Source organism: Polypterus senegalus, chromosome 4, assembly GCF_016835505.1.
Source record: "Polypterus senegalus isolate Bchr_013 chromosome 4, ASM1683550v1, whole genome shotgun sequence".
Classification (NCBI taxonomy): domain Eukaryota; kingdom Metazoa; phylum Chordata; class Cladistia; order Polypteriformes; family Polypteridae; genus Polypterus; species Polypterus senegalus.
This window is the reverse complement of record NC_053157.1, coordinates 2094772-2118606: the sequence shown is the minus strand read 5'-3', so window position 1 is coordinate 2118606 and position 23835 is coordinate 2094772. Positions and strand designations below refer to the sequence as shown.

General features: G+C 38.4%; 1 protein-coding gene across 3 annotated transcripts in view; it reads right to left on the bottom strand.

Annotated features, from left to right (window-relative positions):
* Positions 1–270: 270 nt before the first annotated feature.
* Positions 271–23835, bottom strand: part of g3bp2a (G3BP stress granule assembly factor 2a) — a 53536-nt gene continuing 29971 nt past the window's right edge. The window contains exons 5-12 of one of the 3 annotated variants that reach the window (XM_039750140.1): positions 21384–21474; positions 20930–21032; positions 14304–14481; positions 13444–13545; positions 12552–12678; positions 7150–7278; positions 3730–3848; positions 271–3512 (exon numbers count right to left, since the gene is read on the bottom strand). In XM_039750140.1, coding sequence (XP_039606074.1) covers positions 3237–3512; positions 3730–3848; positions 7150–7278; positions 12552–12678; positions 13444–13545; positions 14304–14481; positions 20930–21032; positions 21384–21474 — 1125 coding nt within the window. In that variant the 3' untranslated portion in view covers positions 271–3236. The remainder of the gene's footprint in view (positions 3513–3729; positions 3849–7149; positions 7279–12551; positions 12679–13443; positions 13546–14303; positions 14482–20929; positions 21033–21383; positions 21475–23835) is intronic. The other 2 variants (XM_039750141.1, XM_039750142.1) reach the window with 2 other exon arrangements.

The following is a 23835-nucleotide window of genomic DNA, read 5'->3' as shown; positions in this document are numbered from 1 at the left end:
AACAAACGGTATTTCTTAACTTTCAAAAAAGGAGCAAGTTTCAGAGGAAGAGAACAGATTATGAACAGGGATTAAAAAGGTATTTCCTTTCTAAATGACGACCAATAAAGGGAAAAAAACAGCCATATGGACAAAAAAAACCAAAAACACCCCACCAAGCTTTAGTTTCCCCATAGTCTCACTTGTTGCTCCACACTGTGGCCTTCAGCCTGAAGTGTTCTGAACTCATCACAAAGCAGCACATTCTCAAAACAAAAGGACAGAAATGAATAATGAAGACATCAGTAGTTTATTGTATGTTAAGTTCAACACAAACAAAATGGGGAAAAAAATGAAACTATACCCTACCTGTAATGCAATGCTGTAGTTTTCGTCTACCACAAAAACTTAAGGACCGGATTCAGATAATTTGCCACTATACCTGCTAAAGAACTGGAATGATACATATTGCTGTACAGTTAGTTTTGACAATTCACTGCACTTGTAACAGTGGACACATTGATAAGACTGTGCTTTGGAAGGTACCATAGGAAAAACCATTTAAATAAACAAAACAAAAAAAAGTGGAAGTGGGTTCCACAGTACAGAAGTACAAATTTCTTAAGAATTTATATTTTAATGGTAGACAAAAAAATTACAACACTCCTGAATATTAAAAAGGTACCACAGCTTTGATTCCAGTGCAATCTGCCATCTCTCCCAGTTTAGGATGACAGCAAATCAGAACCCCCTTAAGGATAAATGGGATCCAATAAATTGTCAAGATGAAAAGTAACTCAGATAGGTAGAGAACAGAAGACTAAGTGTGATATGGAGGGGAACTCACTGTACCACTCCCCATGCCAGGCAAACAGTTCATCTACTTCCAAGTTACAGAAACAGCTGGAAAGATTACGACATCAACTCACACAAAATGAATCCAACACTCTAATATTATGGAAATGCAAGTATTTAATTTGTGTCCCAGAAATGTTGGAAAAAGTGCAAGGACCACCTTCAAAACAAGGAAGACCCCAAGAGTCATTTAATAAAGTGCGCTACAGTCAAGTAAAACTTTATATAGCGCAAGACCACCAGTTAGTAAGCAACAGCTGCAGATGTGTAAACATGAAAAACTACTTGTGCAATTTCTGCTCCTTGCAAGCTGCAGCCAAAAGAGGTCTTCCATTTCAAACAGCAGCTTCAAGATGCTTCCACAAAGACTGTAGAAAAGTTGCAAGAAAAACCATCTCATAACACATGGCCTTAAGACACAAAATAATGCCTTTAAATACATAAAGCAGTGACATGGAAAGGATGAGTAAAGGTGGGAAACCACAAAATAACCAAATACAGTATTTTAACATTATCTTATTCAAATTCTTGAATCCCCTACCACCCCCCCACCCCCAAACCAACCACAGTACAGGCAATAGCAAAGTCAAAACACTTGACTCCCTTCCATAATTAGGGCACTGGCAAGGAAAAACAATGGGGAATCCCACCCCCTCAGTATCAGTATCACCAAGGCATTATCCGCACATTTCATACCGTCTCAAGTTACAATGAAGTGCTGATCAGTAAAATTAACTCTAGAACCTTCCTTGCATCACAGTATGGAGGACCAAGCTTACTCAAGTTTCAAAACAAATGGGAAGGTCAAATGACCATCTGAAGCCACCAGTTCTTGTGCAAAAAGATAACCGAATCTTTTCCTGGTCACAAAATGTACAATATGAATCCAAGTTGGGAACATTAACACTGAACACTAGACACTTAAGTTACACATCGATATTTAAATGGGAGCCGAGGTGAACACCACTAAAGCAAATACTATGCAATGTATTTAAAATGTTTAGGCACCTTGAACTGAGCTAGACGCATTAATGCAATACTGCCCTTTTAAACAGAAACCCATTCAATGGATTAAAAAAAAAAATATATAAAATTTTTTGTTTTTATGGATTTTTGTGTTATTGTCACTGGCGAGGCAAGGATAATGGTGGGGAGCAAGGATGTATTACAACACCTTTTCTCCTGGGGGAAGAAGGGAGAGAAGAAAAAACAAAAAACTGAAAACCTGCAACTGTTTGTTATTAGAATAAAAATTCTGCTCATCAATGGCCGACAATACCTTTGTAGCCACTTGGTTCACACAACTCACTTAGTGCCACCCCCTCAGCACTGTAAGCAGCAAGACAGGAATGATGGAAAAAGAAGGCACCTTCATGCTTGTTTTGTCAAATGTTTAAAAGAAAAAAAAGAAAAAGAACGCCAACACCGTCCAATAAAAACAGTTTCTTGTACAATTTGAATCTGACTTTCAGTATAAGGACGGGGGGTGTGGAGGTGGGGGGGTGCTTAGGAGTCTTTTTCTTAGGATGTATTTGCCAGGGGTACGGTAGACAGGGGGGGGAAAAAAACTCAAACAAGCAGACTGAAAACTTTCTGTAACAGTGAATCAAACTCCACTAGTGTTCAGGTTGGCATTTATTTCCTTATCCCTCCGAAGTCCAGGGCTGCTCCATATTAATTTAGATTCAAGAAAATAAAGATTCTGACTTTTTTTTTTTTTTTTTCAAATCCAGCAGTACTGAGGCAAAGTTACTTAAGGGTTAAGGATGTGAAAAGCAGATTGAGGATTCACCATTCTGCCCATCAGCCAGAGGACAAATCTACTACGAGGTGTCCTCCTGCCTCGCCCCACAGTGCATGTAAAAATGACGAGAGTACCCATTAGTGCATATTGATGAGTGCATAATTGCAAGTTTTTGATTAGCAAAAGTGTTCTTAAAGAAAATTAAAGGCAAGCTTTTCCCCCCAATTGCACAATTTTGCACCATTTGTTTCCAACAATAATGGGCAAATCTGATTTCTAAAAAATGTGCAGCATAGGGATTTAATGAAAACCCCTACCCTTTAGACTTGAGGCATGAATTTGTGTTTTTAAACTAATTCTCTTCTCCGAATGCTGATGGGCTGCACTATTGTAGTTTAGTCTTTCAGTCCCTCTTTCACATTGCAGATTTTCTCTTTCAGATTTTTATGTTCATGAAACCTGTTGAAAAACTGGACTAGGATGTTCAGCTCAAAGTTGGTAAACGCATGTTTTGTTTTCACATCAAAGAAATGGTTGACAGGCTGTGTCACATTCCAAAGCCAAAAAAATGTATTCATATATATTTATATGTAGAATTCATTAACAAGAATGTAAAGATGAAGAACATGGAACTACTTCCAAACTGTAACTGGTGTTCTCAGCGACGCTGTGTTGAAAAGCGACTCTCCCCCTGACCAGCCCCTCTTCCCGAGCTAGGGCCTAGCTTTTGCACCAGGCCTCCTCTTGATGGTGGGCATCTTCCATCTCGGTCTCTCATCATCCCGCCTCCAACGATACCTCGGGGTCCACCAGGGCCTCTATCATTGCGCCTCATGTCTCTCCGTTCATCTCCTCCCCGTGTCTCCCTCTCACGAACTGCTCTGGTCTTCTTCTCCTCCACGTTTAGTCGGACTTCTCCACGAAACATGATGGGCTGAACAATTAAAATAGGGGAGGGGGAAACTCAAATTAGCTTTTCAAGATTATGCATTAAAAATAAAAACTTAACAGAATAAAAACTGGGTCATTTTAATAACCCAAACAAGAAAAAAGCATATATAGCTCCCTTCTACATAGATGGCATAAGCAGCTGTTGAGAGAAGACAATGACCTTGACTACACAAGTACCAACTGAAATGGAAGACACATACCTTTGCTGCGAGTATTCTTTGAACCGGGTCAGAGTCATCAAAAACCACAAATCCAAAGTTAGGTAATTTGCCCCCAACTCCTTTGGTATTGATCCGCAATTCAACAACATTTCCAAATCCTGTCAAAGCCAAAGGGAGAGAGGAAGGGGGTTGGGGGTGAGGGGGTGGGATGAAGAGAGGAAATTTTACTAATAGTTGCATAGAAACCAATTTACCAAAATATTTTAAGTATTTTTGACCAAAGTGCTGGACTGTTACTGTATATCTCACATGTAAACGTGATGGTTTTTGACTTTTCAAAACTAAAAGAAAAAAAAAAACCTTCTGAAAAATTAAAACTGGCATTTTTATAATCTAAAAACAATGGGGATAGATTAGGGCAAACAAAATTATAATGTGTCAGTAATAATTTCAACACTCTACAGAATATATGTGTGTTTTTTTCATTATAAATGATCACCCATATACCTACTGCATATACTGTACGCACATATATACATCCACCCATAGATACATATAGCAACTTCTATACACAGTATATCACCTAAAAGGCTGGGAAGTATTACAATTTGCATTTTCAGGCAATAACAGTACACAAAGACAGGATTATTTTTGTAGTTCAAAACTAAAGAACTTAAAATATACGAGAAAATAAGAGGCACACTTTTATATTGCAGTCTTCAGAACTGGGCACTTTAGTCTAAGCTTTCAAGAGATAGAATATAATGAAAAAATAAATTACAGCCAAAAACACTTAACACAAGGACACACAGAAAAGTGAAGAATGCTCTTTCCAGCCCATATAGTGAAAAGTCAGGCAAAACGGCACCTTTTATTTGCTAACTAAAAAGATTACAACATGCAAGCTTTCGAGTTCTCAAGATGTAAACACTCTAGTACTACAGCCCATATAGTAAGTTTTAGTGGAGTGTACAGCTTTATCAGTAACCTCCATGTTCAAAACTATTTTATTCCCAACACTGGCATTAACTAACACACCATTAAACTACAGGGTGGGCCATTTATATGGATACACCTTAATAAAATGGGAATGGTTGGTGATATTAACCTCCTGTTTGTGGCACATTAGTATATGTGAGGGAGGGAAACTTTTCAAGATGGGGGGTGACCATGGTGTCCATTTTGAAGTCGGCCATTTTGGATCCAACATTTGTTTTTTCCAATAGGAAGAGGGTCATGTGACACATCAAACTTATTGGCAATTTCACAAGAAAAACAATGGTGTGCTTGGTTTTAACTTAACTTTATTCTTTCATGAGTTATTTACAAGTTTCTCTTTGTTTACAGCCATTGACATGTCGCAGAGGTTAACACGTGAGGAGCAGATAGAAATTGTGTTGATGTCTGGTGAACGCAGTAACCGGGTCATTGCAGCAGATTTCAATGCAAGACACCCTACGAGACCACCCATCTCCCATGCTACAGTTAGCAAACTGCTTGCTAAGTTTCGTGAAACTGGTTCAGTGTTGGATTTGCCAAAATGTGGACGCATGAAAACTGTCACTAATGAACATCCATCAGTGGCTGTCCTATCTTCATTCAGCAAGAGCCCACAGCATAGCACTCGCCGTATGTCACTGGAGAGTGGCATTAGTCGAACATCCCTTTGGCGGATATTAGCTACTCACAAATGGCACCCTTACAAACTCCAGCTACTGCAGCATCTCAACGAGGATGACTCAGATCGGCGCACTGAATTTGCAGAATGGGCAAAACAAAAATTGGAACAGGACCCTCAGTTTACGCAGAAGATTTTGTTCAGTGATGAGGCAAACTTTTATGTGAATGGTGAAGTTAACAAACAAAACCACCACTATTGGTCTAACCCACATTGGATAGATCCCTCCAAGACTGTTGGAACAAAAAAAAAAAAAAATGATTGTATGGTGTGGTATATGGGGTACAAAGATAGTGGGGCCATTCTTCATCAATGGAAACCTCAAGGCCACTGGATATGCGAAATTGCTACATGATGTGTTTCCCTCTTTACGCACTGAAGCTGGCACGTTCCCTGAGTTTCCAGCAAGATGGTGCACCACCACATTATGGGTGTCCGGTCCAAGCATTCCTAGATGAACAGTTTCCTGGAAAGTGGACTGGTTGTCGTGAGCCACTTGAATGGCCCCCCAAGGTCTCCCAATCTGACCCCCTTAGACTTTTATCTTTGGGGTCATCTGAAGGCAATTGTCTATGCTGTGAAGATACGAGATGTGCAGCACCTGAAACTACGGATACTGGAAGCCTGTGCTAGCATTTCTCCTGCGGTGTTGCTATCAGTGTGTGAAGAGTGGGAGAAGAGGGTTGTATTGACAATCCAACACAATGGGCAGCACATTAAACACATTTTATAAGTGGTCAGAAACTTGTAAATAACTCCTGAAAGAATAAAGTTACGTTAAAACCAAGCACATCATTGTTTTTCTTGTGAAATTCCCAATAAGTTTGATGTGTCACATGACCCTCTTCCTATTGAAAAAACAAAAGTTGGATCCAAAATGGCCGACTTCAAAATGGCCACCACCCATCTTGAAGTTTTCCCCCTCACATATACTAATGCGCCACAAACATGAAGTTAATATCACCAACCATTCCCATTTTATTAAGGTGTATCCATATAAATGGCCCACCCTATACATTGAATATACTGCCAAACTGTATGGCATTTAGATCGATTAACAGTATTAAGTTGCCCTAGAATTAGACTGTACCAGAATATACAATCTTGCATCTGTTTAGTCATTCAAATTTAAATCATAGGAGAGACCACAAACTATAGGGACAGTACACAGCATTTTTAACATGTAAAAATGAACACATTTAGAGACACCTTTTGTAACGACACACACTTCAATACATATTAAACTGGCATTTAAAAAGGTCAGTCCCATGCAATGCAAGTGTTATGGGTAGAAGATGAAATTTTTCCAACCATCTGCCAAAGACTCTTGAGGAAGAAGGGGTTTCTAAGCAAGCAGCAATGCATCACACTTATCCTCACTCAAAGGTTTTTTCTCCCATTCTGTTGTCTGCCCCTTTTCTCCCTCACAAATAAAATTTGAACAATTTGCAAAACTCACTCCCAACCTGAGAAACAAGCTTCCCATAATTAACACTGGTCCCATCCAACTGTTGTACAGGTACCCTTTGAAGCCCCACCTCCTTACAAAGTATTCTGGGAGTGCTTGGGTCTATACCACTGCGCACACCCAGGTTGGAGTAGCATACCTAATTATGGTTTTGTTCACACAATTTGGACTTTATGCAATAAAGAATAAAACCTGGAGTGCATGTTTTAAAGCTAAGAGGAAATAATGTGCTATTTAGCAGACTTTACTGAAATGTAAAAAACCCCACAAACTTCCATTTTTCTGCCCACAGACAGGCTAACATGCAACTTACTCATGAAGAAATCTTTTAGTTCACTTTCATCAATATCATGAGGCAGGTTTCCAACAAAGAGCTGGTGACTATCTGGATAGCGCACTATACGTCTGGTGTCCATTTCAGTTGGCTCAGCGTCTCCACGGCCTAGGAGTAATGAATTACGATAAAGGAAATGGGAAAGGAGGGGAGAAAAAAAAAACAAACACTTTAAGAACATTGAGTATTATACTACTGAGAGAAAAAACAAAAAGGTAAATTTGCATTTTTACAGCTTTAAAGCAGCTAAACATTAATGCAGGAATTATATTTTTAATGCAATTACTTATCAATCTGTAGTTAACCTGGGGGAAGAGTAAAAATTACATTTTAACATTTTGTATTTGCAAATTTTAGACCAGACTTTAACCAAAAAAAAGTGGAAGCATCCGCACTAGTTATGATTACAGTGTACCATTTCAGGAAGAGCTCAAAATATTTTTTTGCAAAGCAGTGCACTGAATCATTTGATTGCTGGCATTAAGGTTAAATATTCTACCAAATCAATCTTAGCACATCATTACTGTTAAAAAATAGCTTTTACATTTTAAACAGCATTTACTAAAAATGGACTACTCGGACTTGCATTTTTAACACTAATACTCCTTTATCACCGAGTCTCGTTCTTTCAAACTGTGCTTTCTGTTGAGTTGTTATAATCAGTAATGAAATGCCTCAGACTGTACAGCTAGAAAGTGTTCCTTCAGTGGTAATGAATGCCACATTGCTTTTTGCACACCAGAGAGAAGTTCAGTGCTGGAACTTGGGCGGTTTGAGCAAAAAAGGCATCAGCTGTACAGGCTGCTCCTTGACATTTAGGCTGGTCCACTTGGGGGTTGCTGCTTCATTATGTACGGGTAAGAAAGCCACAGCTCAACGTCAAAATACCAAAAACAGTTTATTTTATATATCAATATAAAGTCACTTAAACAGTGAAGGGCAAGACAAACTTTCCAGCTGGAATAGGCTTACAGGGATACTAGCACGGCTGTCAGTATTTGCACACCAAAGCTTTCCCCTCTCTGTCTGCACAGTTTGGCTCAAAACTTTATTTATTATTTTTAACTTCATCTAAGCCCTAGCTGAGGCTGGTATGTTTAACGAAGATCTGCATGGAATTTTCCTAATGATTGACATACTGAGAGAGAGATACAATGGCTACCAAAACTGGACTAACAACCTTTGCTTTGTCAAAATGATAAATAGAACTTTTTTTGTCCCCTGGGGGAAAATCTGGCATTTTAAAAAAGCTCTTTAAATAGTTAAATACATAAATATGTAGATAAATGTATATACCGTTTGTTCTGAGCATACTGGAATGAATATAAAGCAAGACAATTCAAAAGAAAGAAAAGTTGACTTGGCTGTCACAGTGATGCATTATGCAGACATACGGCCGATGGCTTTCTTACCCTTGCCCTGTCATGCAATTTCTTCATTTTTAAATTTGGGGATTCTAACATTTCAATGGGCAGATAAAACTGTATAGGGGTACCCACATTTAGTACAAAATAACACTTTCAGTCCACAATTATGATAATAGTTCCAGATATTATACATGGTTTAAAAATGTGACTACTCCCAATTTAAATGAGATTGTATGAGTAAGCTCTAGGGAATGTTTTAATTTGTTTGGTACATTTTCCAAGTATGCAAAAGTACATTTCATTGGTCTAGTGAGACAGCTTGATCTTGACTGGTATTGCCAATTTTCAGAATCTTATATGGAGGACCATAATGTCCTGGAGAACGTAAGGGAGTCTTTCAAGTAAATGAAAAATTTTCTCTCATTCAAAATGGCACCACTTATGAAACTTAGCAATAGGAAAACCAAGCACACAAGTCCAGCTAACTCGGGGGGGGTCTCAAACTTGGTTCCTGGAAAGCCACCATTTTCACTCCAAAAGATTAATCTGAAGCCAATTCTTGATGTTAATAAAATATGCTCAATAATTCTATCGATTGTTGCCACAACAGACATTTCTAAATCTGTTGATTTTCATTTTCCGAGAATCCCATTAAACTGTTTATGGACTGGAGAAGATGCACATTTCTTATACCACTTTTTAAAGGTATTTTATTGAACCAAAATACTGCATGACAGACATGAAGATGTAAATGAGAACAGGCTAGCTAGCTTAACAGCTCACTGTTTGGCTGCTAGTTAAAAAAAAAAAAAAAAATAACAGGGTTCTAAATTTTGAAGGCAAGTCCGTCAATTAAAATCAATGTGGATGTATGTTTCATTAACAACAATAAATGGTTACTACACTGCTCAAAAACTTATGGGAAGACTTGATCATCTCAGTCTAACACCATGTTAATTAAACTTCAGGATATCAATCTGTCCAGTTAGGAAGCATAAGCAATTAGATTGAGGGGGAAAGGCAGATTTTCAACTCAAAACACACACAGTATCACGGGAATGGGCTTTTCCCGTTTATCTTTTAGGCTGAGCTTTCCAGAAGTGTTAATATTTTAGCAAAACAAAGCATGCGTTTTGCACATTCTGAGAATACAAGTGGATGACAGACGTGGATAATGCTACATCTCCATGGAAAAAAAATGCATTTTCACATGTTTTTCCACGTTGTTTGTGGCAGCCCAGAGTTGGTCACCATTGGTTCTCACACAATTTGAATCAATGTCTATTTTAAAGAAAAAAAAGATAAAGTCTCAGCTACCAGTACAAATTCCATGGGGTAAGTAACATTAAAATACCAAATATTTATGCATTTTTGGATAGAATATTCCTTTAACCTTTATAATAATCAGATGGTCCCTAAAACATTGCCATCTACCATATTACACAAGAGTTTTTCCTTCATCCAGAGATGCATAGATATGTAAAATAAGTTCAATAGAATTTGAGATGTTTGTGTGCATTACCCTCAACTAACATCCACCTATAACCTGCGCTCAAGTTAAAGAGCAAATGTCATAAACAGATGGCACCCACCATACCAACTCCTGATAATTTACTGTATATCAACAGTCCTTTTATCCTTCAGGCATTTAAACTAAAACTATTTAGATCTTTCCAGCTTTCCTTGCAGTTCATACACCAAAATCTCACAGTTCTCTAGCTTGCCAATTTCTTTGTAGTAATATACATAGACCAAAACACCAGTATCAAAAAAGCCATACGTGATATTCAGAGCCATTTTTGCCACAACAGCTTTTTAGGCTTTTTGGGTTCAGTGCCCAGTTTGGCAGAATGCTAAGGTGTGATTTTTGTGCAGGTCTCTTGGCAGATTTGCTCCATTTCATAGTTTATGACCTTTATTTTCAATTTGTGCCACGGAGTCTCAATCGGGCAAGGATTTTTACTGTGCCACTTGAAGAAAAGGATATTTAAATTTGAATCAGCTACAGTAATACTTGGACTATGCTTGAAATTGTGCTACTGAGATGCTGTGCTTCAGAATATGGGTGTTTCCCGGGGCATAAGGTTGAAGAAAAACTTCTAGTATGGCCTTGCCATACCACAATTACTTTCCAAGAACTTTGAGTTTATCGTTATGCCTGAAGGAACTTGGTTCCTTTATTAGCCATTTCTTTCTGGCCACACTATCACACACTCCAATTTTACATGGAACTTGACCAATACTGCAGACTCCGCACCTAAACCCACTCTCAGCAAAGTGATCTCTGGAGATCTTTTAAGGATATTTGGCCTTACAGTCAGTTTTCAAAAGTCTATTTGTATTAGGATCTGAAGTGTTGAAATTGTTCAAGGTAGTGCTGTTGTGATGCAGGCTCCACTTTTTGATTGTGCTACAAGGGAAGGCCTACACACTTTTATATAGACTTAGATTTTTCTAACAGTGTTACGTTTTACTGCTATACCCGACTTCCACAGAATGTTCTCAAATTAATTTTTCACACCTTTTCATTATGTTCACTGTGTTAACAAGTGTTTCTAAAAGGACCAGAACTTTAATAAGTTATTCAATTTAGGGTATGCATTTTCTGTACAAACTTTGAAGTCTAAATACTTACACAAAGATACAGTATTAAGTTAATGTTTTATTCAATAAAAATGCAGTTGGGAGGAGGAAGCGATAGTTTGTGTCACAAAAACACTTAAAACGATTAAACCAAAGCTGAACATAAGCACAAGAGCAAGAAGGGAAGCGTGCGCGTGTGTGTGTTTTTTGGGGGGGGGGGGGGGGGGGGGGTTTACAGAGGGCAGGAAGGTCAAAGATTCATGTACAAAAACATGCTATAATTAAGAAATTTTTGTTTCAGTAGATACTTCAGACTGAGAAGTATTTACAAAAACGTACTACTTCTTAATTGTGCAAATTGGGTTTAGGCCTTTTCAGCCTCATGCTTGTTAATACTCAGCTCAAATACAGACAATAGTAGGCAGTCGCCTATAAATGTATAGCTTTTTTCGCCTCATTCATGCCACCTCCTTGAAGCGGACACAGCTTCTTCCCGTCTGCCTCAACTAACCAAACGGGCCCACATAACTCAAACAATATTCTTTAAGGGTTATACTCTCTTATTAGACGCAGCAGATATACAAATAAATACGCTAACACTTCATTTGTATTTTTTACATTTAAATGAGTTTTCACATTTTCTTTTTTAACATAGCTGTAAAACTTCAAACTCCATACAGGAGGTAAAATTGTAGGTAGTGGATGTTCAAGTAAACAAAAAAAAGATATACCAGATTAAATGATGACAATTCACATCCAGACAAAATATTTAAAATCTATGATGTACAAGATGAAGTGAAACAAGCAGACGTGTGCCTTTGGTAATACTATTGAGTAGGAGGCAAGGCTGCCTTTAACAAACAGAAACGCATCTAGACATGATTTTGCATTTACATTTACACTTCACAACTTAGTACTAGTTGTCACAGTTTGAAATATGTTTTAAGCTGCTTCAAGATTGCCAGAACACCACCTGTTCCATTGGCATCCACTTTTGTCCTGCCTTAACTACATGAATGTTGCTGGACATGTTTTAATAAACTGTTGAACGACCTCATGGCTAACCTCCTACCCAACATGTACATGGATTAGAAAATACAAACCAACTCTAAACGTCCTCTGCCTTCACATGTTAACTATTCTAGATTAAAATATAAAGCTCAAACAAAAAAATTAAGCAGAGTAACTGACAAATGTGGTTTCAAAAGTATTAATTTTGTATTTGTTTTTCCAAATATAACACTCTATATAAATTGTACAATTTGGTCTCACCTTAACCTTTAACTTAGTTCTCAAAATGTTAATGAATTAAAAAAAGCCTACAACCAGTTTACGCATTTTTTTTGTTTGTTTTTTTATAAATATACATCAATAGACAGATGAACATGTACCAGAGTCAGTTTGAGATCAGTGAAAACTTATGAAATTCACCATTATAGTCGGCTGTCCACATACCAGACCTGGGTCCTCTGGCAACAAATCCTGGTCTCTCTCTAGTACGCTGATCACGGACCCTGGGTGGTGGTGCCTGGGCTTCCTGTTTAGGTTCAACTCTTGGCTGTAACATCAATTTAAAAAAAAAAAAAAAATAAAGCAGTAAGAAACCTAATAAAGTAATAGGTACTCGGGAGACATGCTACAGAACAGAAAACAAAAACAGTAGCTGACAAATATATGAAGCAATGTTCCTCGTCATTCACACAAAGACTGATGTTTGAAAACATTCAAAGTGCAGTTTTAATAAAAAAAAATATATATATATATATATCTTTCAGCAAGATCATAGCTGAGAGAACACAATATACACTATACACCCTTGACGTCTACAGTGTATATAAAACAATTCCCAAATCAGGAACTCAAGTGAAATCAACACTGTCCATTGGATCAAGTTTTGATATAATTAATGCACATAAATACACACTCTGCAACCCCTCCCAAAAATAAAATCAGATTTGTTTGCCATATGCTGATTGTGTATTAACCAAAACAGACAATATAGCCAATATTTCTAAATGAGAAGTGAATTAAAACAGTATTTATCTGTGTGCAGCTATTCTATATGTATACTTGTGTTAAAAAATAAATCTAAAAAATTAAAACACTGCAAGAAACTGTCAGTTAAAAAAACAAAAGGGATTTGTGTTATACACACAAAAACCTAAACAATGTGGTTCTGTTTTTTAAAAATGAAAAGCACCACACAAGAACATGCATACTGCTACCCCCCTCCCCAAATAATTATATTACAAAGCTCTAGTATATGCTCTATTTGAGGTGTAAAAGTAAGAGAAAAATGCCAATCCATTCACAGATTGATTACCTGTGAGGCTGGTGCTTTAACAACATGGGGTGGAATTCCAGAGGAAGGGACTGAACCACTAGGAGGCAGGTTTTTACTGGTTACTGAGGCCCAGGAGAAAGCCTGCAGGGAATGCAACAAACCTAGGCTACTAATCAAGACATTCATAACCTGCCTTTACATAAACATCCTTTTAAAACATAAGGTGTGGGAGAAGACAGTTTTAGCAGTTTCTTGCCAAGTGGAGAGTGGGTTTGGGAGAATTTCAAAAGGCTTGGGGACCTTTCCCCTCTTTGGTAGTAAAATGACAATTTAAGATCAAAATGAAAGCTCAGCACAGTTGATGGTTGCCATGTGCCAGTGAAGAAAACCAAAACTGCCTTATTATTCATCTGTGCACCAGATGAGATGACAATTACAATAAGCACTCAAATTGTATTTACTGGACTGGTGAAATGAAGCAAAGATGCTTTTGGATCAAGGGTAAAGTTAATCCAGAAAAATGTAGCATTATTTATAGGCAGTAATTCAAGGATGACAGAAGTTGCTACTCAGACACTCCTGACACAATAGAAGGGGAATGGGGAAAAACTGTCAATATTTCATACTTAAAAACAAGAATCTAAAAGCATTTCTTAACCAATTGATAAAGACTTATGAATTTGGGGTCTACTGAATTACGTTACTTTTTTTTTTTTACCATGTCGCAATAGGTACAAACAAATCACAAACCAAGCAGAGAAGATTGGTCATATTTGGCAAATGCATTTAAAACCCTTTTTGTTTTGTTTGAAGCACAGCATATTACAAAAATACATAGGCTGGCAGTGGAAATAAGCACAACACACACAAACAAACGGGAGTTAAACTGAGTAACAGACCTTGGGAGGCTCTTGGGTGCTAGATGTAGGTTCAAAAGGGGGTGAAGGTGTTCGCTCTTCCAACTCCTCTAAAACTTTCTCCTCAATTTCAGGTTTCAGTTCTTCACTCTTTTGCTCAGGTTCAGGTTCAGGGTCCATTTCTGGAGTAGGTTCTTCAAGTGTCTCAGCTACACCATTGCTATACTCCCAAAAAATATTGAGAATAAAGTCAGCCCTTGGGCTCCCATCAAACCTAAAACACCCCCTTAGGAAAAGTTTAGCAATATAATCAGAATCAAAAATCACTCAGTTAAACAAAAAGCTATTTCTGATTTAATGCTCATTAAGACCAACAGGAATCAGATATTGTCCACTTTAAGGGCATACTTGGAAATGTAAGGACAGTCCTTTTGTCCACAAGGATGACAAACATTCATTTCCTCTGGGAAATTGTGTTTATAAATATATATAATAACTGGGTGACAGCATTGTATATGAATAAGAATATCTCCAAGAGAGATGACTAAGTAGGAGGATCTGGCTAAGGAGAGATTTTTAAACAGTAGCAGTAATGTATCACTCAACAGCTAATTTGCTACTACTTTTCTAAACCACATTTCACTTTCAGTTGCAATACAAGGACTAGATGTTGAGACCAACAAGTAGGCTAAAGAAGCAGATGACCAAGAACAAAAACTCTTCCCTCTTGGGCCGTTTGTGATCTTAGTTTATAAAACTGACTGCTACAAATGCTTAGATCAGCATCCTGTTGGCCTTCAAATGAGTTGTGGCTTTTAATGGTTGAGCCTGATGTAGACAACTTCAAGGGATTAACATTAACAAAACGGATAAGATGGGAACTATAAACCCATTATCCTGAACATGCATATTTTCCAAACCATTTGAGCAGAAAGGTAAATGTAGAGCTACACAGCCCCAAACACATACAACCAGTATCCTTCAAATTTCAAGTTCACAATTTTAGAGACAAAAAATCCATAATCCCAATACCTGGGTCATGATATGTTAAAATTGACACTCTCTCAAACCCCATCAGTTCAATGCTGGGAACTACTGCAATTCATCTTTTTAATTTAACGATAATCGAAGTTAAAAAAAATATCTGTATAGGCAATATTATTCCTAAACAAAAACTTGATTTATAAAAATGGAATTAAGAAAACGGACGGAGGTATGTGTTGCTTGCTTTAGAGTATGAACAGGAATATTTTATCACTATTCTTTAAATAAAGCTCTTTCGTCTGTGTAACACACTGAACCTAAAATGTACATGGTAACCACAGATATATCATTTGGCATATGAACCGCTGCAGCAATGCTGATGCTTGCAGTATGTCCTCGGCTGTGTCGTGTGTGATTAAAATGCAGTGTTTTTTTCATTCTAACTGGGGGTACTGAAAACATTAACACTGCAAGACAGATTCCTATACATGATGCCTAAAAGAAAAATCGAATGCCTGTTAGTGTTTCAGCGATATACAAAACAAGTACATTTCCTCACCAACATAGTGTTACTGCAACATTATATTGTAATCTATTGGATAAACACTAAAACATTCCTAAACAAAAAAGCCACGTGTGACATTTCAGTAGTTCTTGTACATCTTGAAACAAACTCTGAATTATTAATCTAAAGTCAATACAAGGCTCAATTACCTGCAGCTTGAAAATTCTGCAGACCCGGGGAAGGCATCGTTAGTATCCACTAGCTATTCCGTTGATCCCTTTGATACATACACTAAGAACAGCACTGAGGCAAATTAGGATGTACTTATTCACATCAAAAGTCAGAGTCGGCAACAAACAATTCATTTCTTGGACGTCTATGAATAGAAAACTGACTGCTTTTAAAACACTCTTTATGAGGTATTGAGACAAATGAACTGTTAGCTAACAAAACGAGCTTGGTGGCCTTAAGTGTTCTTTTGGTTATCAAAATCTTTTGTTCACATACCTACTAACAGCTGAACCAGCTGTACAGAAAGAATTGCTGAATACAAAATGAGTCGGGCTTCAAGAGGAACCACTTGACTGAGACAGCTCTACTGACTGTGGTTGACTAGGTACACAGTGCAAGAGAGAACAGGTCATCAGTCCTAATTCTGCTAGCTCTCTTCTGCCTTTGACAAAGTCAACCACAACATCTTTCTTGCAACCCTCTTTGACCTTGGCATCACTGGGACTGCTCTCAGATGGTTTGGGTCCTACTCGGGCAGATCCTACAATATGTCTTGGCGAGGGCAGTTGTCAAAGACACAGCAGTCATTCACTGGTGTACCCCAAGGATCGGTGCTGGTTCCTCTACTCTTTTCTTTGTATACCACCCTGATGGGCTCCATAATCCAAATCACATGGATTCTCTTACTGATGCTAAGCCGATGATACATCCCTGTACCAGTTACCACCCTCCCTCCGTCCTCCCCCTAAACCCCCCCGAGAGAGGACAATATAGCGTCAGAGAGAGTCTGCATATCTTACTGAGATCTCAACTTGGATGAAAGACTACCACCTACAGCTCAAACTGACAAAAACTGAGCTTCTTGCAATTCTAGCTACCAGTCTGTTCAACTCCCTCTCTCTGTACAGCCTGGCTCACTGTCGTGAACACCCACCAGGTCAATTTTCAACCTTGAGGTGGTGATTGAACAACAGCACTCTTTATCTCACCACATTTCTCCTATTTCCCGTTCATGCAGGTTCACGTTCACAGAGTACGCAGCACAACTTCAGGTCCAGGCTTTGGTCTTGTTGCGACTATTGCAACTCACTTCTGGCAGGAGCACCCACGTGCTATCAAGCCGCTGCAGAAGATCCAGAATTCAGCAGCCCGTCTTTACTTAACCAGCTGAGACAGGCACATGTCTCTTCTGGTCACTATACTGGCTCCTTGTAACAGTACGCATCAAGTTCAAATCCCTGATGTTTGCCTACAGAATACTCAATGTGTCAGCACCTGAGTATATGGAGACATTGGTGAGATGCTGTACTACTTCTTCTTGCCCACTCAGGTCTGCAAGGAAACAGAGTCTGCTGATGCCACCTCTACATGGCTTCAAGTCTTTTTTAGTGTGTAGTTCAGAGTTGGAATGGGCTGCCCACCTCCATCTATACTGCTGACTCCCTCAGTGTACTCAAGTAGTAAGTGAAGACCCATCTGTTTTGTGAATCTCTCTCTAATTGAAAAGAAAAACAAAAAACTTTGTGCTGCGATACACATAAATAAGCAAGAATGTAAAGTAATTGCTTTACTGACTGTAAAGGTACAAGCCATTACATCTTTTCACTTGTGCCAATCAACTTTTGTTACCTGTCCTATTACAATTGCTGAACAGGCCTTAGCCTAATTAGAAAACATCAAGTCGAGTTTTGAAAGTCCCTAACGTCTTACTGTCTACCACACTACTTGGTAACTTATTCCAAGTGTCTATCGTTCTTTGTGTAAAGAAAAACTTCCTAATGTTTGTGCGAAATTTACCCTTAACAAGTTTCCAACTGTGTCCCCGTGTTCTTGATGAGCTCATTTTAATATACAAGTCTCGATCCACTGTACTAATTCCCTTCATAATTTTAAACACTTCAATCATGTCACCTCTTAATCTTCTTTTGCTTAAACTGTAAAGGCCCAGCTCTTTTAATCTTTCCTCATAATTCAACCCCTGTAGACCTGGAATCAGCCTAGTCGCTCTTCTCTGGACCTTTTCTAGTGCTGCTATGTCCTTTTTGTAGCCTGGAGACCAAAACTGCACACAGTACTCAAGATGAGGCCTCACCAGTGCATTATAAAGGTTGAGCATAACCTCCTTGGACTTGTACTCCACAGATCGTGCTATATAACCTAACATTCTGTTAGCCTTCTTAATGGCTTCTGAACACTGTTTGGAAGTTGATAGCTTGGAGTCCACTATGACTCCTAAATCCTTCTCATAAGGTGTACTCTCGATTTTTCGACCGCCCATTGTGTATTCAAACCTAATATTTTTACTTCCTATGTGTAATACTTTACATTTACTGACATTAAATTTCATCTGCCACAAATCTGCCCAAGCCTGTATGCTATCCAAGTCCTTCTGTAATGATATAACGGATTCCAAATTATCTGCTAATCCACCTATCTTGGTATCATCTGCAAACTTAACCAGCTTGTTACTTATATTCCTATCTAAATCATTTATATATATTAAAAATAGCAGCGGCCCTAGCACTGACCCCTGTGGAACACCACTCTTAACATCAGCCAGTTCTGATGAGGTTCCTCGCACCATCACCCTCTGCTTCCTGTGTCTGAGCCAATTCTGCACCCATCTAAAAACATCACCCTGAATTCCCACTTCTTTTAACTTGATGCCCAACCTCTCATGTGGCACCTTATCAAATGCTTTCTGAAAGTCCAGATAAATAATATCATAAGCTCCACTTTGATCGTATCCTTTTGTTGCCTCCTCATAGAATTCCAACATGTTAGTAAAACACGACCTCCCCCTTCTGAACCCATGCTGACTGTTCAGAATAACTCCTGTCCTTGTCATGTGTTGCTCAATCTTATCCTTAATAATTCCTTCCATTAATTTTCCTGTGATGCTTGTTAAGCTTACTGGCCTATAGTTGCTTGGATCTGCCCTGTCACCCTTTTTATATAATGGGATGATATTTGCCATTTTCCAGTCCTTTGGAATCTCTCCAGTGCACAGTGACTTCCTAAAAATATGTGTCAAGGGTTTATATATGTACTCACTAGCCTCCTTAAGAACACGAGGATAAATATTATCTGGGCCTGGTGATTTGTTTGATTTCATCTTATTTAATCTGAGCAGCACTTCTCCCTCTACAATTTCCAAATCCCTCAGTACCTCCTTAGTAGTTGTGTTTACCTCTGGCAGGTTATCCACTTGCTCACTTGTAAACACCTCAGAAAAATGTAAGTTTAGGGCATCTGCTATTTCATTGTCTGTATCTTTTAATTCCCTTTACTATTCCTGATGAACTTGACCTCCTCCTTAACTGTTCTTTTACTACTAAAATACTGAAAGAATCTCTTGGGGTCTTCTTCTGCCTTATCTGCTATATTCCTCTCCAACTGTCTTTTAGCCTCTCTGATATCCTTCTTAATGGTTGCCCTCATGTTCTCATACGCTCACGGTTCTCTTTGCAGTCATTAGTCTTATATGCCTTATACAGCAGTTTTTCCTTTGCAACTTCTTTTTAAATCTTTATTAATCCATCGTGGAGATTTTTTTAGTTTCCCATTACTTCCAAATTTAGGTATGTATCTGTCCTGCATTACATGTAAAACATTTTTAAACCTGTTCCACTGCTCCTCGACTGTCTCCACATTTAAAAGCTTATCCCAGTCTATCCTACTTAGACTTTGTGCATCTGCTCAAAATTAGCCCTACTAAAGTTCAACTTAACAATTTTAGTCTTTGCATCTGTACTCTTACAAAATACTGAGAATTGTATTACATTATGGTCACTTGACCCTAGTGGTTCAATCACCTCTACACCCTCAATTCTATCCTGATTATTACAGAATACTAAATCCAGATAGGCTTCACCCCTTGTTGGTGCTTTAACATGCTGTGTTAAAAACAGTGCTGATTACTTCTAAAACTCCTGCTCTTGTGCTCCTCCATCTGTAAGGTTATCCCAGTTAATATTTGGATAATTAAAGTCCCCATGACTATAATATCCCCTGTAAACTTGCCTTTTGATATTACTAAAAGATGTGTGTTGAAATTACTGTCTGAATTGGGTGGTCTATAACACACTCCTAAAATGAGACCTTTTCCCTAATATTTTCCAGGCGAAGCCACATGTCCTCACTAAGATGGGGCTCATCATCCAACTGAAGATGACTTACATTTAATTCCTGTTTGGCATAAACAGCAACCCCACCTCCTTTTCTGTTCTGTCTATCCTTCCTAAAAAATGTGTATCCCTCTATGTTACACTCATCCCCATCTTTGTTATTTAGCCAGGTTTCCGTTATTGCTATAATATCATAATTGTGCTCTGCTACATACAACTCCAACTCACTTACCTTATTTTTGATACTTCTAGCATTAAGGCAAGCTATTTTTAATGTGTTAATCCTTCTATCTTTACGTGTTTGCTTAAAATTTACATTACTATGCATTTTTATTTCTACACCATTGTTTGTTCTTCCATGTATAGATCTAAATCTGGCCTGTCCTAAACTCCCTGCCCCCCCATTCCCTAGTTTAAACAATCCTCGACTAGCCTACACATACGCCTCCCCAATACATTGGTGCCCCTCCGGTTCAGATGTAACCCGTCACGGCGGAACAGGTCCCATCTGTTCCAAAAGGAGTCCCAATGCCCCATAAACCTATACCCTTCTACCCTGCACCAAGATTTGAGCCACGCGTTAAGCCTTCTAATCTCCTCAATCTTACCTGGACTGGCGCGTGGCACAGGCAGAACTTCGGAGAAGACTACCTTGTCAGTTCTGCTCCTCAGCTTGGTACCTAACTCTTTGAATTTGGATCGCAGAACTGACAGACTACCCTTATGTATGTTACAATAGAGGTAAACAATCAAGTAAGTTGCTTTTGGATAAAAGCTTCTGCTTAACAAATAAATGTAAATATAGAAAGTATGATACTTACGGGACAGGGTGAGAATCAAAATGTGTACTGTTGGGACTGTCCTGCACAGGCTCAGGTGAAGGTGGTCTCTCCTCCTCTTGCTCTTCTGCTTCCTCCTCAGACTCTACAGAGAAGTAAAGTACTAGGTCAGAAAATATAAAACAGTTTGGATGAGTTGAATATATATGTGTCAACACAAACAAAGTGCCAACCATATAAATGCACGGGAGTGCAAAGATCTTGTTGTTAGGAAGTACAGCATGACTCTCCCATATCCACAACTGGTGACTTACCAAACCAAAAATAACCCACCCCTAAAATAGTGGCTCGTTTTCATTTGCTAAAATGGACACATTGTTGCATTTCTTTTTTCCCAGTCCACCATTTCTGGTTACACTCTTACAGTGTATGCCCTAATGCTTAGCCTGTATTGGCACTGCTTTTGTAAACCAATTTATTTACTTAGCATACATACCTTCATCAAGCTCTGCTTCAGAGTCTCCAAAAACCTCATCTTCATAACGAAAAATATCATTGTGAACATAGAACTTGTTAGCCACCGAGCCCTGAAAAACATCCATTGAACAATTCTGTTAAACTTCATTCACTGGTCTGCATTCCAAGTGATACCACATTTGCATAAAGTAGGACAACATAGCATAACAGTAGGACTGGCACTTTACACTACCATGGTTGAGGACATAGATAATTATAATAAAAAAAAACCCACAACATTCTGAATTTTTTGTACCAGAAGCCTTCCCCTGGCAGTAACAACACACCACCGCCCACTAATCCATTTCCTGTGGAGTGCAGTGGAGGAACGTACTCAAAATCCTCCTATTCAACAATACATCATTAGGAATGTAATTTCTGCAATTGACATCATAACTGGAAAAGCTGGCTTCATACTACCAGAACTGAAACATAAATCAAAGAGATCAAAAAGGTCTGCTAATGACAAAGATTGTAGCAATTCCTCTGAACCCTAACCTCAACTATACTGAACAACTTTAGGATGATTTGGAATGTCTCATGAAAGCCACGTTTTCTTCCCAAACATCAGTACCAAATACATTGCACATGTTTTGGAATACAATTTCAACAAGCTTATATAAATGTCAGGCATTTGTTGGGCAACATTTTGGTCATATTGTGTATGACTATCAAACTAAAGTGCAGACTGCTTAAAGGAGGTAATCACACTTCAAACAAAATACAGCAAAACGTTTCAAACATTTTGTAAACTGTTGAGAATTTGGAGTTTTTGAAACCTTTTTGAAACATCAATGTATACAATTTTTGTAGCACTATGTTACTTCAGACACTATGCTGCACATCCATGAACAGCATTTAATAGTTTGTACCATCATTTTTAAAATGGACAGATTTTCCTACCATACAGCTGCGCTTTTTGGTTAAAATGTGTATCAGATTCATATTTTGTTTCATTAATTGCATTTAGAAAGCACTTTTCTGGCTACTCAGTGTTTTACGTAGACAGACAGGAACCACTTCAACCACCATCAACACATAGCACCCACTTGGATGATGCAAGTCAGCTATTACAGCACCAGTACATTAGACCAGACATTAACTATTAGGTGGTCAAGGGATAAGGGAAATGCTTAATTAGGGAAAGGGGATGATTAGAGGGCCATTAAAGGAAGAGGTTGTGATGGGCAATTTAGCCAGGACACTGTGATAAACAATTATGTATTCAAAAGATGCCCAGGTACCTTTAAAGGACTACAGCATGTGAGGACCTTGGCTCAAAGGATGTCTCCATTTTTACAGCACACAACACTTGGGGCATTGGGATTCACACACTGACCACAGGTTAAGTACCCCTGCTGGCCTGTTCATCAACAATCCTATCTTTTCCTAGATAGTCTCCCATCCAGTTTTGTTTTAGGTGGACGACCAGTTCTGAAGCATAGGTGGTATGACTGTTGCAGGCTGCCTTTCTGATTAAACGTAATGAGAAATAAATAGCATATTTCTGACTTTAACTATTGTAATGGATTTAAATCAACATTTTACACAGTATTTTCAGTGTCAGGAAAAAAATACTTGGCTACTGCCAACGTATTTTGGAGGCTGCAGACTTGACAAAATGCCTAAAACAAAGGAGAAAAGTATGAACTTCTCTACAGTAACAGTACATTTTTTTCTCAAAAACATGCATAAAAAAGTTGCATTTTTTGGCCAAAAAATATATTACTGTAAAACACTAGAAGTCAAAAGTGCAGAAGTATACTGATACAAATATAATACTGAATATACTGTTACGTCGTGTTTCTGGGGTATATCTTGAAGCACAGTGAACTACAGTTGTAGGCAAAAGTTTTAAGAATGACGTATTGGTTTTCACAAAGTTTGCTGCTTCTGTGTTTTTAGATCTTTTTTTCAGATGTTTCTATGGTATACTGAAGTAGAATTACGAGCATTTCAAAAGAGTCAATATTTGCACCGTTGGCCCTTCTTTCTTTTTCAAGACCTCTGCAATTCCCCCTGGTCATGCTGTCAATCAACTTCTGGGCCCAATCCTGACTGATGGCAGCCCATTCTTGCATAATCGATGTTTGGAGTTTGTCAGAATGTGGGGGTTGTTTTGTTCATCCACCCGCCTCTTGAAGATTGACAAGTTCTCAATGGGATTAAGGTTAGGAGAGTTTCCTGGCCATGGACCCAAAATTTTGATGTTTAGTTCTCCAAGTTACTTCGTTCTCAATTTTGCCTTGTGGCACAGTGCTCCATCATGCTGGAAAAAGGCACTGTTGGTCACCAAACTGTTCTTGGATGGTTGGGAGAAGTTGTTCTTGGCGGATGTTTTGGTACCATTGTTTATTCATGGCTGTGATCTTTGCCAAACTTTGAGCAACTTCTCCCAACCATAAACGGTACATCTTCACAATGTTAACTTT